The 15,478-nt window shown below is 37.5% G+C and overlaps 1 protein-coding gene across 2 annotated transcripts in view; it reads left to right on the top strand.

Moving 5' to 3' along the window:
• MTHFD1L (methylenetetrahydrofolate dehydrogenase (NADP+ dependent) 1 like) overlaps positions 1 to 15,478 on the top strand; it is a 177,777-nt gene that overhangs the window by 2,209 nt on the left and 160,090 nt on the right. For both annotated transcript variants that reach the window (XM_070733706.1, XM_070733708.1), the window contains exons 2-7: positions 1,068 to 1,152; positions 2,508 to 2,558; positions 2,654 to 2,707; positions 8,142 to 8,266; positions 9,920 to 10,020; positions 13,996 to 14,135. In XM_070733706.1, coding sequence (XP_070589807.1) covers positions 1,068 to 1,152; positions 2,508 to 2,558; positions 2,654 to 2,707; positions 8,142 to 8,266; positions 9,920 to 10,020; positions 13,996 to 14,135 — 556 coding nt within the window. The remainder of the gene's footprint in view (positions 1 to 1,067; positions 1,153 to 2,507; positions 2,559 to 2,653; positions 2,708 to 8,141; positions 8,267 to 9,919; positions 10,021 to 13,995; positions 14,136 to 15,478) is intronic.

Below are 15,478 nucleotides of genomic sequence, written 5' to 3' on the forward strand. Positions count from 1 at the left end.
CTCATGAAAACTCCAAATCCACCATATCAGAAAATTAGAATATTACACGTGATCAATAAAACAAGGATTGTACATAGAACAATATCAGACTTCTGAAAAGTATAAGCATGGATATGTACTCAGAACTTGGTTTGGGCCCCTTCTGCAGTAATTACTGCCTCAATGCAGCGTAGCATGGAAGCTATCAGCCTGTGGCACTGCTGAGGTGTTATGGAAGACCAGGATGCTTCAATAGCAGCCTTCAGCTCTTCTGCATTGTTCGGTCTCATGTCTCATCTTTCTCTTGGCAATGCCCCATAGATTCGCTATAAAGTTCAGGTCAGGCGAGTTTGCTGGCCAATCAAGCACAGTAATCCCAGGGTCATTGAAACAGGTTTTGGTGCTTTTGGCAGTGTGGGCAGATGCCAGGTCCTGCTGGAAAATGAAGTCAGATGCTCGTCTGTGGAAGGAAGCATTAAGTGTTCCAAAATCTCCTGGTAGATTGCTATGTTGACCCTGGACTTAATGAAGCACAGTGGACCAATACCAGCAGATGACATAGCTCCCCAAATCAACACACACTGTGGAAACCTTTGCATCTCATTTGGAAACCAAGGATCAAATAGTGGAGGAAGAGGAAGAATGGAGAGACACACCCTACGAGATGCTTGAAGTCCAGTGTGAAGTTTCCACAGTCTGTTGATTTGGGGAGCCATATCATCTGGGTTTCTTATCAAGCAACGTCAAAAACTATAAAACATCAAGGCTACATGACATTGAAACTGGCAACAATAAAAAGAGAAGGCTTATATAGTTTTGTAGTTTATCTTGATAATTCTTTTTGAAATATTTTCTTCAAACTAAATGCCACTCTCTTACTAAAGATTCACCTAGATTAAGGTGACAAACAGCCCTCTGCAACAAATTACAGCGGGCAAACAAAAATGAACAGATAAATTCTTATGAATTATTAGTTTATGAAATTGTCTAATGCAACTTATTATGAGTGGTGATGTTATGCTCAGTCAATATACAGTATAATGGTTGAAAATAATATTACACATTAATACATTTATTATTATTTCAAGAGAAATCATTGAAACCTCAAGAAAAGCCCTACATTTATTGAAGCAAGAACACCCTAAATTTAAGCCAACACTTTCTGTTATACAGGTAAGGCTAAAATAAACCCTGCAGTATTTGAGTTTCAAAAGTGGGTTGTGTTTTGTGGAAGAAAGGGATATTATGGAGTCATAATATTCATGTGACTCCAACTGCTGATAAAATCAAAATCTATAAATATACAGTGGAATAAAAAAAAGTAGAGATAGGTTTTATAAGAATTTCTGTTGTATGTTGAACAGATAGCTGATAAGAATAATATATTCTTACATTTCTTTAATGGGTGGATATAATTAGTGATGGGCAAACCCAATGGTGTTCGGGTTCAGTAAGTTCGGCCGAACCCGAACTGAACCCGAATGGGGAATCCCTCCCACGAAGAGATTCTGGGGGTGGAGTTTTGACGTCACCGGCAGGTTACTAAGGACGCCAAGGTGATCACTTCCTGGATTCTATGGAATCCAGGAAGTGATCACCTTAGCGTCCTTAGAAACCTGCCGGTGACGTCAAAGCTCCGAATGCCAAACACGACCCCAAATTTTGCCCGAAGTTTGAAAAAATTTCGGGTTTGTGTACAGGGGGATTTGGCACAACAAATGATCCATTGAGTTTATGCCAGTGGCAGGCAGTCTGTGGCCATCCATTGTTTACACATTCTTGGAGTTGTAAGAATTGAAATCCAATACATCTTTATGGAGTCAGATGTGAAAAGCTGCACTACAGTACAGTATCTTATTGTGCTTTACTGTTTCATGTTTTCTTAGAAAACCACCATATTTGTTGCAAAAAATGCCATGTTTGTTGCAAAAAATGCCATATTTGTTGCAAAAAAAATCTGCCCACATACCTAGGAGAGTCAAGATGCTAAAATATTCCTGTACATATTCCTAGTCTTCATTTTTTTGTGTTTTGTTTTTGCTGTGTATCTGAAAATCATGCTACTATGTTTCCATTTCTATCTGTTTCTCTTCTGTACTACTGCAAGAATATGAAAGAGTCAGATTTTGCTAAAATAATTTCAAAGATTTGCAAAGCAATTTCATGTCACAGATTTTGTGAAAGATATTTGATAATCTTTCCTAAATTTACTTCTTATATGTTAGTCGTGGAATACAAGCACTTTCTATTCAATTCAGTTAATCATAAATGAGGACCCGGATTGTGGGGGCAATAGCCTAGCTCTGTTAAAAAAGTGCTATTGCTAACATGTTGTAAGCCGCCCTGAGTCTAAGGAGAAGGGCGGCATAAAAATCGAATAAATAAATAAATAAATAAATAAATATACTCAATTTCAAATCTGTGATTTCTTGTCACTTTTACTTCAGTTATGACTTGCAGACCATTGCTTTTCCAGAATATTTTATTTTATATTATAGTTTCATATTTCTTTTCTATCTTTATTCAAGGTTGGGAATGATTGTTTGGGACAAGAAATAATCAGAAACATTGCTAAAGAGGTAAGAATATGGGGGAGAGGAGAATTCACCACTATTTTTTCTTGTAACTATTGAAAGATGGTTGAATTTATTTGAAATTCATTTTTTCCTTTTAGATTGATGTGGATATTGTTCATATTTGTCTACCCCATGACAGTACTGAAAATGAGGTAAACATCTTTAAAATTCTACTTATTTACATATTCTGTATTATTTGATTTGATATCTTGGAAAATACTCGATACCATACATTTAATACATTTCTGTGCACAAATAGTTATTTTACAAATAGTGTAGCTTTTCAACTGATATCAAAAGTTACATCTGAAAATATAAGCATTTTTCTATTAGTTATAGAAATTATCTGATCCAAGTTTATAATCAAACAATAAATCAACAGGATTTCAAAAAGAAATTAACACTATGGTGTTATATCCAGTCTTTGGGAATAAACCATAAAATGTAGTGGCACTTGCTTTTGTATAGCCATGCAGACACAATTTTATATATTTTAATAAATATGCGGATTTATGAAGAGACATATATTATCGAGAATTGAATGTGAATATATATAAACATATATGATTATCTAAATTAATACCATTTACAAAAAATGTTTCCTGCAGGATACCACACCCAAAAAATTCTTGATTATTAATATTGTAGCATTTTCCCCTAAGGTTATGCTATGATTTCTGCAGGACAGGATTATTTTCATATTTTAATCCCTCAGATAAAACTAGACATAAATTAATAAATTCATCTGAAAATGAATAACAGTACATGTTCTGGCAAGTTTATCCAGAAAACTTTATCAACATTTTCAGATCTGGCAAGTTGCCACAGTGCAATAAAAATAAAAGTTCTCTTTTGAGGTAAACTTTCTTTCTGGTGCCCACCTAGTCATATCCACGATGGTAATCTTGAAGTGGCTACTGGTGCCATCTTTCAGAATGCTTTGGTTAAATTACTATTATATTCTTTCACAATGGCTTGCTGTCAACCTTACCAGGTGGATCAGAAAGGAAACATAAGCAGATGACTTAATTCTATTTTATTGTAATGCTAACAGAATCATACAAGTCTGAAACTTGAAATCTCTCACTATCTCTTTTTACAGCCTGATAAGTTGGGACAATCTTTTCTATGTTTGTTTCACTCTCCTTTGTGTAGCTGTAGGCTCACCCTCCTTATCTGATTGTTCCCTAAGCAACTCTTCCTCCCCACATACCATTTCACTTGCCATATTCAACTTACTGTACTAGCTTTTATCAGGATTTGCCAAGGTCGTCTGAATGTTGTCACTTGCTTTGTAGGTTAGCTCAAATGTGTTTGTGCTTGTTTGTTTATATACTGCTCAAAAAAATAAAGGGAACACTTAAACAACACAGTATAACTCCAAGTAAATCAAACTTCTATGAAATCAAACTGTCCACTTAGGAACAAAAGTTAAAAATATGGAGAATATGGTTATTAACAATGTCAAGTCTTAATGATTTTTAATTGTCCCCAATATGAGAGACAAAGAGCCTTACAAAAGAATACTATAGAGGGATATAGCATTGCTTCCAGCTGTACGGATTCAGCTCCAGTGATCTTAGAAGCCGATGTCTTAGAAGAACTTGAACGATTAAAGATAAATGAGGCAATGGGTCCAGATGGCATCCACCCCAGAGTTCTTAAAGAATTCAGATCTGTCATTGCTACCCCCCTGACTGATTTGTTTAACCAATCCCTGTTAACAGGAGAAGTTCCTGAGGATTGGAGAATGGCCAGTGTTGTGCCTATCCACAAGAAGGGCAGTAGAGAAGAAGCTGGTAACTACAGGCCAGTTAGCTTGACATCAGTTGTAGTTAAAATGATGGAGACTCTACTTAAAAAGAGGATAAATCAGCACCTAAAAAACAAAAACTTATTGGGCCCAAATCAGCATGGCTTTACTGAAGGCAAATCATGTCAGACTAATCTCATTGATTTCTTTGACTATGTCACAAAGGTGTTGGATGAAGGTGGTGCCATGGATATTGCCTACCTGGACTTCAGCAAAGCCTTTGATACGGTTCCACATAAAGAGCTGATAGATAAATTAGTGAAGATTGGACTTAATCCCTGGATAGTTCAATGGATTTGCAGCTGGCTGAAGCGTAGACATCAGAGAGTTATTGTTAACGGCGAGTATTCTGAGCAGAGTCAGGTTACAGGCGGTGTGCCACAAGGGTCTGTTCTGGGTCCTATTCTTTTTAATATGTTTGTGAGTGACATAGGGGAAGGTTTGGTAGGGAAGGTTTGCCTATTTGCCGATGACTCTAAAGTGTGCAATAGGGTTGATATTCCTGGAGGCGTCTGTAATATGATAAATGATTTAGCTTTACTAGATAAATGGTCAAAGCAATGGAAACTGCAGTTTAATGTTTCCAAATGTAAAATAATGCACTTGGGGAAAAGGAATCCTCAATCTGAGTATTGTATTGGCAGTTCTGTGTTAGCAAATACTTCAGAAGAAAAGGATTTAGGGGTAGTGATTTCTGACAGTCTCAAAATGGGTGAGCAGTGCAGTCAGGCGGTAGGGAAAGCAAGTAGGATGCTTGGCTGCATAGCTAGAGGTATAACAAGCAGGAAGAGGGAGATTGTGATCCCGCTGTATAGAGCGCTGGTGAGACCCCATTTGGAATACTGTGTTCAGTTCTGGAGACCTCACCTACAAAAAGATATTGACAAAATTGAATGGGTCCAAAGACGGGCTACAAGAATGGTGGAAGGTCTTAAGCATAAAACGTATCAGGAAAGACTTAATGAACTCAATCTGTATAGTCTGGAGGACAGAAGGAAAAGGGGGGACATGATCGAAACATTTAAATATATTAAAGGGTTAAATAAGGTCCAGGAGGGAAGTGTTTTTAATAGGAAAGTGAACACAAGAACAAGGGGACACAATCTGAAGTTAGTTGGGGAAAAGATCAAAAGCAACATGAGAAAATATTATTTTACTGAAAGAGTAGTAGATCCTTGGAACAAACTTCCAGCAGACGTGGTAGATAAATCCACAGTAACTGAATTTAAACATGCCTGGGATAAACATATATCCATCCTAAGATAAAATACAGAAAATAGTATAAGGGCAGACTAGATGGACCATGAGGCCTTTTTCTGCCGTCAGACATCTATGTTTCTATGTTGTAGTGTTTAAGGCAGGAGCCTAGAAAGCAGGCTAGAGACTGTGAGTTCTAGTCCAGCTGGGTGACTCTTGTTAGTACTGTGTGTGTAACTAGTTGGGTTGTCCAATATATAACTTAAGCCAGCAATGTATGGTTAAAGGAATTAGCAGGAATTAAGAGCTGGTGTTGCAATCAGCTATAAGAGGGAGTCAGCAGCGTCTCTCTTTCTCGGAGCCTATAGCTTTGAGACTCTCCCTGATATCTTTCTGATTCTACGCTGGTTTGTCTATATGACTATTCCATTATAAGGTCTACTATGTGTAGTAAGAACTATGTGTTCTAATGTTAGTCTGTATATGTATTGAGTAAGATTTTCATTGTATAGGTATTGAGAATATTGATTGCTGCATTTGTGAATGACTAGACTATTACTGACTACGATATTTGCCTAACGTAAATAATATTTATACAGTTCATGCATGTGGTCTGGTTATTTGAAGTACTGCTCATATCTCTGAGATATTAGCTAGATATCCTCCATCTACATGTTTTTCCTCTGTGCTGGGGTAGCACAGCTTACTTCTTAACAACCAACAAGGTTGTTAAGGGGTAAGCTGTGCAGGGGTAGCACAACTTACTCCTTAACAACTAACAGCCTTGAGCCAGTTCCACTCCCTCAGTCCTAGGAAGCAGGCAGAAACACCTGGGCAGGAAAACTGCAGGGACATGTCCAGACATTCACAAGGAACCGTAAACTTACTCAGGATACATTTATGAGTGTGTGCGTGTATGCATGCATGGTACACATACACAAACACATTAACATGTACTAAAGATGATGTGCATGAAATGCCATGGGAATGTAAGTTATTGAAGGACACAGGTTTAAAAGTGTTTTGCCATGTAGATTTCCCCAGCTGACACCTTTATGGGGAGAAAATATTGATATAAACTTTTACATATAACTCTTCTTCCATTTTGTGGATACGGAGTCCTCAAAAAACAGCTACTTTCTTCCTGTTCTTATAATTTATTTATTTATTTATTTATTGGATTTGTATGCTGCCCCTCTCTGTGGACTCAGTGATAAAAACAGCATGTAGAAATCCAATACTAAAACAGCTAAAAACCCTTGTTATAAAACCAATCATACATACAAACATACCATGGATAAATTGTAGAAGCCTAGGGGGAAAGAATATCTCAGTTCCCCCATGATGGCAGAGGTGGGTTTTGAGGAGCTTACGAAAGGGAAGGAGGGTGGGGGCTATTCTAATCTCTGGGGGGAGTTGGTTCCAGAGGCCTGGGGCCACCACAGAGAAGGCTCTTCCCCTGGGTCCCGCCAAACGACATTGTTTAGTTGATGGGACCTGGAGAAGGCCCACTCTGTGGGACCTATTGGTCACTGGGATTCGTGTGGCAGAAGGCGGTCCCGGAGATAATATCCTCCCTTACCATACATCACTAGAGAATATTTAGGGAAGTATAATGGGCTGTATGAGTAAGGAGAGAAAGGAGTATCCTATTATTTTTGCAGAGGTCTACTGTTGTTGTGGTCTGCAAGTTTGTTCATGACCTGTGGATTTTCCGGTGAAACATGCTGTCCAGAAACATGTTGTACAATGTTCATTCACTTATTTGATGTGTTGGAATTTTTCCATGCTGAAATTATGATTTTATCTTTGCCGCCTCCTTTTTACTGAATAGAACAAATGGTCCCGACAGTAATTGCTATGACTGCTCTTTCTGTTGACTGTCTGAACTTGTGGATTGCTGCAGATTCAAGCTTTGAACTGATATCTGACTCCCACACATCTCCTTGATCTGCTTTCATATAACCTTATTCTCATACCCTTCCTTTATCACAGAGCACCATTCCTCAGTTGGACACTGGGATGATGTAGTTCGTGTAACTGCTATAGATGACCTAAGCACAATAGGGCCGTTATTGATTTTTTTTTTAAACGAGTGTATTTTTGCAAATGAAAGAACATTTGCCATTAGTCATCTTTTTCATGTTCTAAACTTCCAATAACTTTATACATAGAAACATAGAAGATTGACGGCAGAAAAAGACCTCATGGCCCATCCAGTCTGCCCTTATACTATTTCCTGTATTTTATCTTAGGATGGATATGTGTTTATCCAAGGCATGTTTAAATTCAATTACTGTGGATTTACCAACCATGTCTGCTGGAAGTTTGTTCCACACATCTACTACTCTTTCAGTGAAATCAAATTTTCTCATGTTGCTTCTGATCTTTCCCCCAACCAACCTCAGATTGTGCCCCCTTGTTCTTGTGTTCACTTTCCTATTAAAAACACTTCTCTCCTGAACCTTATTTAATCCTTTAACATATTTAAACTTATTAAAATATGATAACGTTTTTATTGGTAACATGGCTGTTTTAAAATTTAGTTTTGTTAAGCTTTGTACATTACCTTTTAGGTCATAGGTGAAATTATAAAACTCAATGAGGATCCTAGGATCCATGGCCTTCTTCTCCGCCTTGGTAGAGAATCATACACAAGCAAAATATTGAATGCTGTGAAACCAGAGAAAGATGTAAATGGGTAAGTTAAAGTCTGGTAAATTTCGCTGAGCAGATCTGGATTTAACATCTTTAAAAAAATTGAGCAAGCATATGGATTTCATACTTCCTAAGAACAGATGAGAAAGAAAAATAAGCAAGCAGTTTCCCAAAATTAAATATAAAGCTGTTCTGTAAATCATGTTGGTTAGAACACGACCTTAGCATTTTGCAAACCCACAAAAGAGAGTGTTCAGTGATATCAGAAGGGCCATCTTAAAGTCTTTTATTCTGTTCCAAGCTGGTGAAATGCATCTCTCCTGCTAAACTATACCAATTTATTGTTTAAATTGACAAAAGCCAATTTAAACAATAAAACAAGTCAGATATTTATTTATTTATTAGATTTTATCTAATTATATCTAATGTACAAACAAATAACAGATTTATCTCAATGTACCTAGATGTTTCACAGATATTCTTCATTCCGATCTCCTAGGGCAGTGATGGCGAACCTATGGCACGGGTGACACAAGTGGCACGCGGAGCCATATCTGCTGGCACGCGAGTCGTTGCCTTAGCTCAGCTCCAATGTGCATATGAGTGCCAGCCAGTTGATTTTTGGCTTGCACAGAGGCTCTGGGAGGGCGTTTTTGGCTTCCAGAGAGCCTCCGGGAAGATGGGGGAAGGTGTTTTAACCCTGTCCCGGCTCCAGTGAAGCCTTTGGGGCCTGGGGAGGATGAAACACGAGTCTACTGGGTCCATCAAAACTTGGTAAATAGGCCTGGAGGGGGCAGGGAAAGGTGTTTTCGCCCTCCCCAAGCATTGAATTATGCATGTGGGTACTCGCGCACGGGCAATAGCGTGCGCAAATGCTCTTTCAGCATTCGAAGAAAAAAAGGTTCATCACTGTCCTAGGGGCCAAGCAAAATGGGTGTGAAAGCTTAGGTAGCATTAGGACAAGGGGATTAAGAGCCTTGCAGCTGCCTTTAAGAGATATAGGAAGTGACTCCTTCTGAACTGGGAAAAACATGCCTATCAGTAATTTACAGAAGTGAATTTAGATCATGGGGACCTCATTAGGCTTTGACCAGCATATAAACTGCTGTACTTAAAAAGTGGACTAGACTGGGGCTGGTGAGGGAAATTGCTTTAAGAGGTAGAACTTGGAACCTAGAAAAGGTTCTACAAAAAGAGACAAAATACTAGTTAGGGAACCCAGTGGCTAGAATAAAGTAGTTAGTGGTTGCTTGTAGGTGTTGCGGTGCAATTTTTAGTTTCCGGGTTTAGGTCTGATTTGTCACTACAACTTTTTTTCCTTCAAATTTTATTCAGACTAATTTCCTGGGCTATTTGAACCAGGGGTGGGAGGGACAGGGAGAATGACAGACAGAAGACACAAATAAGACACTTTCAGCTATTGAAATGATTCACTGAGAGAAATATTTTTTTTAACAACAGCAGATCAAGGGTAAGCAATCTACGACTGCATGGTTTAGGAGTATGTGAGGACCAAGCTGGGCAGAGCTGAACTAATAAGTTCTTAGGATCCACATGCTAATCAAAAAGATTAGCTTGTTACTGAAGCCTTTTCATTGCCCTTGTATCATGATTTTCCTTTTAAAAACAAAACCAAAGCTTTTGCTTACATTTTCTTAATACTGAGGATTGTCACATTCTCTTACTTTTGTTACAGAATAACAGATTTTAATTTAGCAAGATTAGTGCATGGAGACATACCTGAATATGTGGTTCCCCCAACTGCCAGTGCAGTGATCAAACTTCTGGAAAAGCAAGGTACAACACAGTAATAAATTATGTTTATTATCTTAGATCACTGTTCTTAGCTTGTCTTGACTCACGTATGATCCACCTCTGCCGTCAGGCATGGGGGAATTGAGACATCTCCCCCTTGCCTATGTTGTTTTATGTATGATATGTTTGTGTGTATGTTTTTTATATACAGTACTGGGGTTTTTAGGCTTTTTAATGTAAAATTGTTATTTTAGATTTTAATATTATATTTGTTACTATATATTGTTCTTATGATTGCTGTGAGCGGCCCCGAGTCTGCGGAGAGGGGCGGCATACAAATCTAATAAATAATAATAATAATAATAATAATAATAATAATAATGACCTGCCTGAATAACTTCTCAATGACAACCTGTCTAAATAATTGGCCAATCTTGCAAATTCCTTGTTCAACTAGAATCAGTATTATTTACTAAAGTAAATGTTACAAATCTAGTGTCCTATGGATTGCAATCCTTATTTGCAATGGAATTGGCAGTAGTTTCTGATAGGCCACTTACTTATATCTGAATTGCTAATGGCCAAAAAATATTGGTACTACTCAGAGAAAAGGGAAGAGAAAACTGATGCTTCTACTTTCCCTTTACCGTACTGATAAACAGAAAAAGAGCATATAAAAAGAAGAAATAAATTGCTCAACCCTTCTTCCCTCCTTATTGGTTTGTCTTTGAGCTTCCCATTGTTTCTTGCACAATCTCTACTAATAATAAATTGTGGTTTGTAAATTTGTACGTTTATTCATGATCATTGAAATAATCACTGACAAGAAGATATAATATTTAGGTGTATGCTTGTTTCAAACATGGTCTGAAAAAGCTCTTTGGTTTCTTATGTCATATTTCCACGGGAGTCTGAAAAGTAGGTGACATTTGTTAAAGTTAATGGGACTAATGAAGAGCAGGAAAGTGTTTCATGCGTAAAGATGCACAACATTTTTCTTCTTATTTACTTCTGCATGATAGAGTTCTTCATGAATATCTGAGACAGCTGTGAGTTTACACATATAGCCATTAAAAAATGGCAGATAATTAAAAGTGTCTGATTATATTTTTGACTTTTAATATACTGTGATAATCAGAAATACAATAGGATTTCATATTTGAAGATACTTTGGAGTGGGCATAGGTGCACGTACAGAACCTCACCCAGTGGCACCTAGTGAAAATAGCTGCACATTGTCCTAAGCACAGGAAGAACCTGTGCAATCCCAAGGAAATACAGGTTTGAATTAAGGAGAGTAGCATTTCCATATACAGTAAAAGCATCTTATTGAACTTTACTGGCACCTAGCTAAAAGTCCTACTTTAGCCAAGTTGGTTTTAAAGTACTCTTAAAATAAAGAATATAATCAATATTTATATTAAGAAGTGATACCAATAATAATTACGCATATTGAGAATTGAAAACTAGAAGGAATACTGTTTAACTGGTAAATATCAAAGGAAATATGGCATCAATACAATCTATCCTCAAAGAGAGTTACAAAGACTTAATGTATCGTTTTGATTTTGTTTTGTTTTCCTTTTTCTTTTTGTATATTTTTTGGGGGTTTTCCCCCTCTTTTTTATTTTTGTATGTACTGTTTTATGGTTTTTTTGTATTTTTATGTTTTTAATGTTTCTTTTTAATGTTTTATACTCAATAAAAATTATTTTTAAAAATAAATAAAGTACTTTTTTAAGTACTGCAGATCTATGATGTTAAAGATGCAGATTCATGCTTGGGTAATGCTGGAGTGAGGAAAGAAGAATCAAACTTTTGAATGCACCTCAAAATGAATTATATGTGTTTGTGTGTGGAGTAGATCAACCTTTTAGATTTATTGGATTTATATGATTAGATTTATTGGATTTATATGCCGCCCCTCTCCGAAAACTTACCAGCTTGGCAGGGGGAGAAGACAGGGGAACTTGGCCATACAAGCGGTGGATGGACATGTGTGCATTTGTATGCCAGCCTACTGCTTGCAGGGCCCGATTCCAAGTAGGCCACGGCTCAGTAGTGGGCCAGTGCTCAGGACCCCTGGAGTAGGTGAATCAATGAAAAAGAGGACATTGTAGGCAGGGCTGAAATGCTCCCGGTTCGGGCGTGCCTGTTGGTTGTTGGAGAGCCAGTCACAAAGGCAGTGCGAAGTTCCGCCACCTGCCTGGATGCCGCCATTTGGGGTTTTTACCCTCTGCACATGCATAGAGGGTAAAAACCAAAATGGCGGCATCCAAGCAGGTGGGTATTCACGACCTGCTCTCCGACGACCGACAGGCATGCTTGAATCGGTAGCATTTCACCCCTGATTATAGGATATGATATAGAACAGTGATGGCGAACCTATGGCACGGGTGCCAGAGGTAGCACACAAAGCCATATCTGCTGGCATGTAAGCTGTTGCCCTAGCTCAGCTCCAACATGCATGTGTGTGCTGGCCAGCTGATTTTTAGCTTGCACAGAGGCTCTGGGAGGGTGTTTTTGGCTTCCAGAGAGCCTCCAGGGGAATGAGGGATGGCATTTTTACCCTCCCCTGGCTCCAGTGAAGCCTTTGGAACCTGGGGAGGGCAAAATATGAGCCTACTGGACCCACCAGAAGTTAAGAAACAGGCCATTTCTGGCCTGCAAAGGGCCTCCCTGGGGTGGGGGAAGCTGTTTTGCCCTCCCCAGGCATTGAATTATGAATGTGGGCACTCACACATATGCAATAGCACACACACTCTTTCGGCACCCAAGGAAAAAAAGTTTCACCATCACTGATATAGAATGGCCTCTATTTAAATCACTAGGACTTTTGAGACTTTAATAGAGGCTATAGAAGTAAGAAATTGCAATTGTAAATTTAAAACAACATAGAATACCACTTGTATCTGTTTGGCACTGGATGCAATCAAGGTGACTAAACAAGCAACGTTTGCATTAAAATATGTATTATTTTTAAGTATAAAACGTACCAGGAAAGACTTAATGAACTCAATCTGTATAGTCTGGAAGACAGAAGGAAAAGGGGGGACATGATCGAAACATTTAAATATGTTAAAGGGTTAAATAGGGTTCAGGAGGGAAGTGTTTTTAACAGGAAAGTGAACACAAGAACAAGGGGACACAATCTGAAGTTAGTTGGGGAAAAGATCAAAAGCAACATGAGAAAATATTATTTTACTGAAAGAGTAGTAGATCCTTGGAACAAACTTCCAGCAGACGTGGTTGGTAAATCCACAGTAACCGAATTTAAACATGCCTGGGATAAACATATATCCATTGTAAGATAAAATACAGGAAATAGTATAAGGGCAGACTAGATGGACCATGAGGTCTTTTTCTGCCGTCAGTCTTCTATGTTTCTATGTTTCTATGTTTAATTGAATATATTATTATATTTTTATTTCACTGTTTTAAATATATATGTGATTCAAGGAGGTGAACTTGCATAATGCTTCTTCCTTCTATTTTTCCCACTATAACAACCCTCTGGGGTTGTTATAACAACCTATAACAACCTATAGTGAGGTGAGGCTGGATTGAGAGAGAGTGAGTGGTCCGAACTCACCCTTCTGGCTTTTATGCCTAAGGGAGGCCTAGAACTCACAGCCCCCTGGTTTCTTGGCCAGCACTTTGAACTATTGCACCAAACTGGATTTCATTTATATTGTTAAAGTAGTCATTAATATTTCTGCTGCTCACACTAAAACCACATTCTTTCATAAACGTGCATTAAAAATGCCTACTTTTAGTCTGTCAGCTTGTCAAACCTAATCATTGTGTTCTATGTCATGCTGGTTTTGGTCATAGAATTTTTTTCACTAAACTATAGTGCAGGTCTATCCTATTTGTATTAATAGGATCGTTTTTTCACATGAGAGATCAATTTAGTAACACTAAGCTCCCATTTTAATATGTTTTGTTTCATTTTGTTTCTCTAGTAATTTGCTGTTACTGTAGATAATGAGAACAATTGTTATCTTTTGCTTTCAGCATGTACTACCCTAGATGGGAAGAAAATATTACTTTTGGGCGTCCAAGGACCTTTGGAAGTTTCCTTACAGTGTCTTCTTCAAAGAAAAGGGGTCATGACTACGAGCTTGTCGTGGAACATGAAGCAGCTCCAGACAATGGTAAATATGTCAAGGGTGTAATATTTTTTTCTCTCTAGTTTGTTTGCTACCTTATGGATCATTCAGAATTTTGAATATGTCACAAAAGCATTTGAAAAACATAGCATAAAGAAAAATAAACAAAATATACATTACTTCAACTCTGGAATTATTAGCTGAGTCCACATTTCACTACGTCCTCGTTTTTAATCATTTTTTAAATAATATTTTTTTATTGTTTTTCTTTAAACAAACAAGACGAACAACATTAAACATTTAAAGGAGCTACCATTGCTCCGCTCGTCATAGAAGTCTAACTAGATCAGATCAATACAGAAATACAATTTTTAATATTCTATGTTCTTATTAAATTTACCTCTGTATTTCCATCTTTATGTTATAATTCATATACTGTAACTCAAATGAGTTCTCCGGTCTATAAAATATCATTTTATATCATTTTTAATAAGTTCCATTTGGTTGAGTGCACATATTGCAGTAAAGGCATAAATTATGGATTGCAAAATTTACTGCACTGTACTGCTCTGTTTTTCTTCCATTCATGTTCTTCCTTTACTTAATGTTTAAGACAATATATGAACAATCAAACACATGTTTTATTGTGTACATTCTCTTAGCACTAGAGAGTGAAACTGCTGTATAAAAAGAGCTTTAATAGCCAGCTACTGTGTTTCCCTGGAAATTATACATGTCCTGATATTAAGCCCAACAGGGTTTTTCAGGGCATGTGTTAAAATAAGCCCCCCCCCCAAAAAGCCCCTAACCCAACTACGTACATTTATTTATTTATTTATTTATTTACTTATTTATTTATTTATTTATTTATTTTGTCCAATACACAAAGAGAGTTTTAATGGGTATATATCTATATACACATAGTAAACTACATGATGAAGGTTATAGAGGAGATACTCATAGTAAAATATATCTAAGAAATAATAGAAATGAAGGAATAGTAATAGAATATATCAATGAAAGAATAGAAGAAGAGATGTAGGAATAGAAGAAAGGTATAGGAGATATAGGAGAGCAATAGGACAGGGGAGGGAAGGCACTCTAGTGCACTTGTACTCGCCCCTTACTGACCACTTAGGAATCTGGATAGGTCAACCGTAGATAATCTAAGGGTAAAGTGTTGGGGGTTTGGGGATGACACTATGGAGTCCAGTAATGAGTTCAATGCTTTAACAACTCGATTACTGAAGTCATATTTTTTACAGTCAAGTTTGGAGCGGTTAATATTAAGTTTAAATCTGTTGTGTGCTCTTGTGTTGTTGTGGTTGAAGCTGAAGTAGTCGCCTACATGTTGCAGCATATGATCTTGTGGGCAATACTTAGATCTT

Source organism: Erythrolamprus reginae, chromosome 1, assembly GCF_031021105.1.
Source record: "Erythrolamprus reginae isolate rEryReg1 chromosome 1, rEryReg1.hap1, whole genome shotgun sequence".
In the NCBI taxonomy this organism is placed as follows: Eukaryota; Metazoa; Chordata; class Lepidosauria; order Squamata; family Dipsadidae; genus Erythrolamprus; species Erythrolamprus reginae.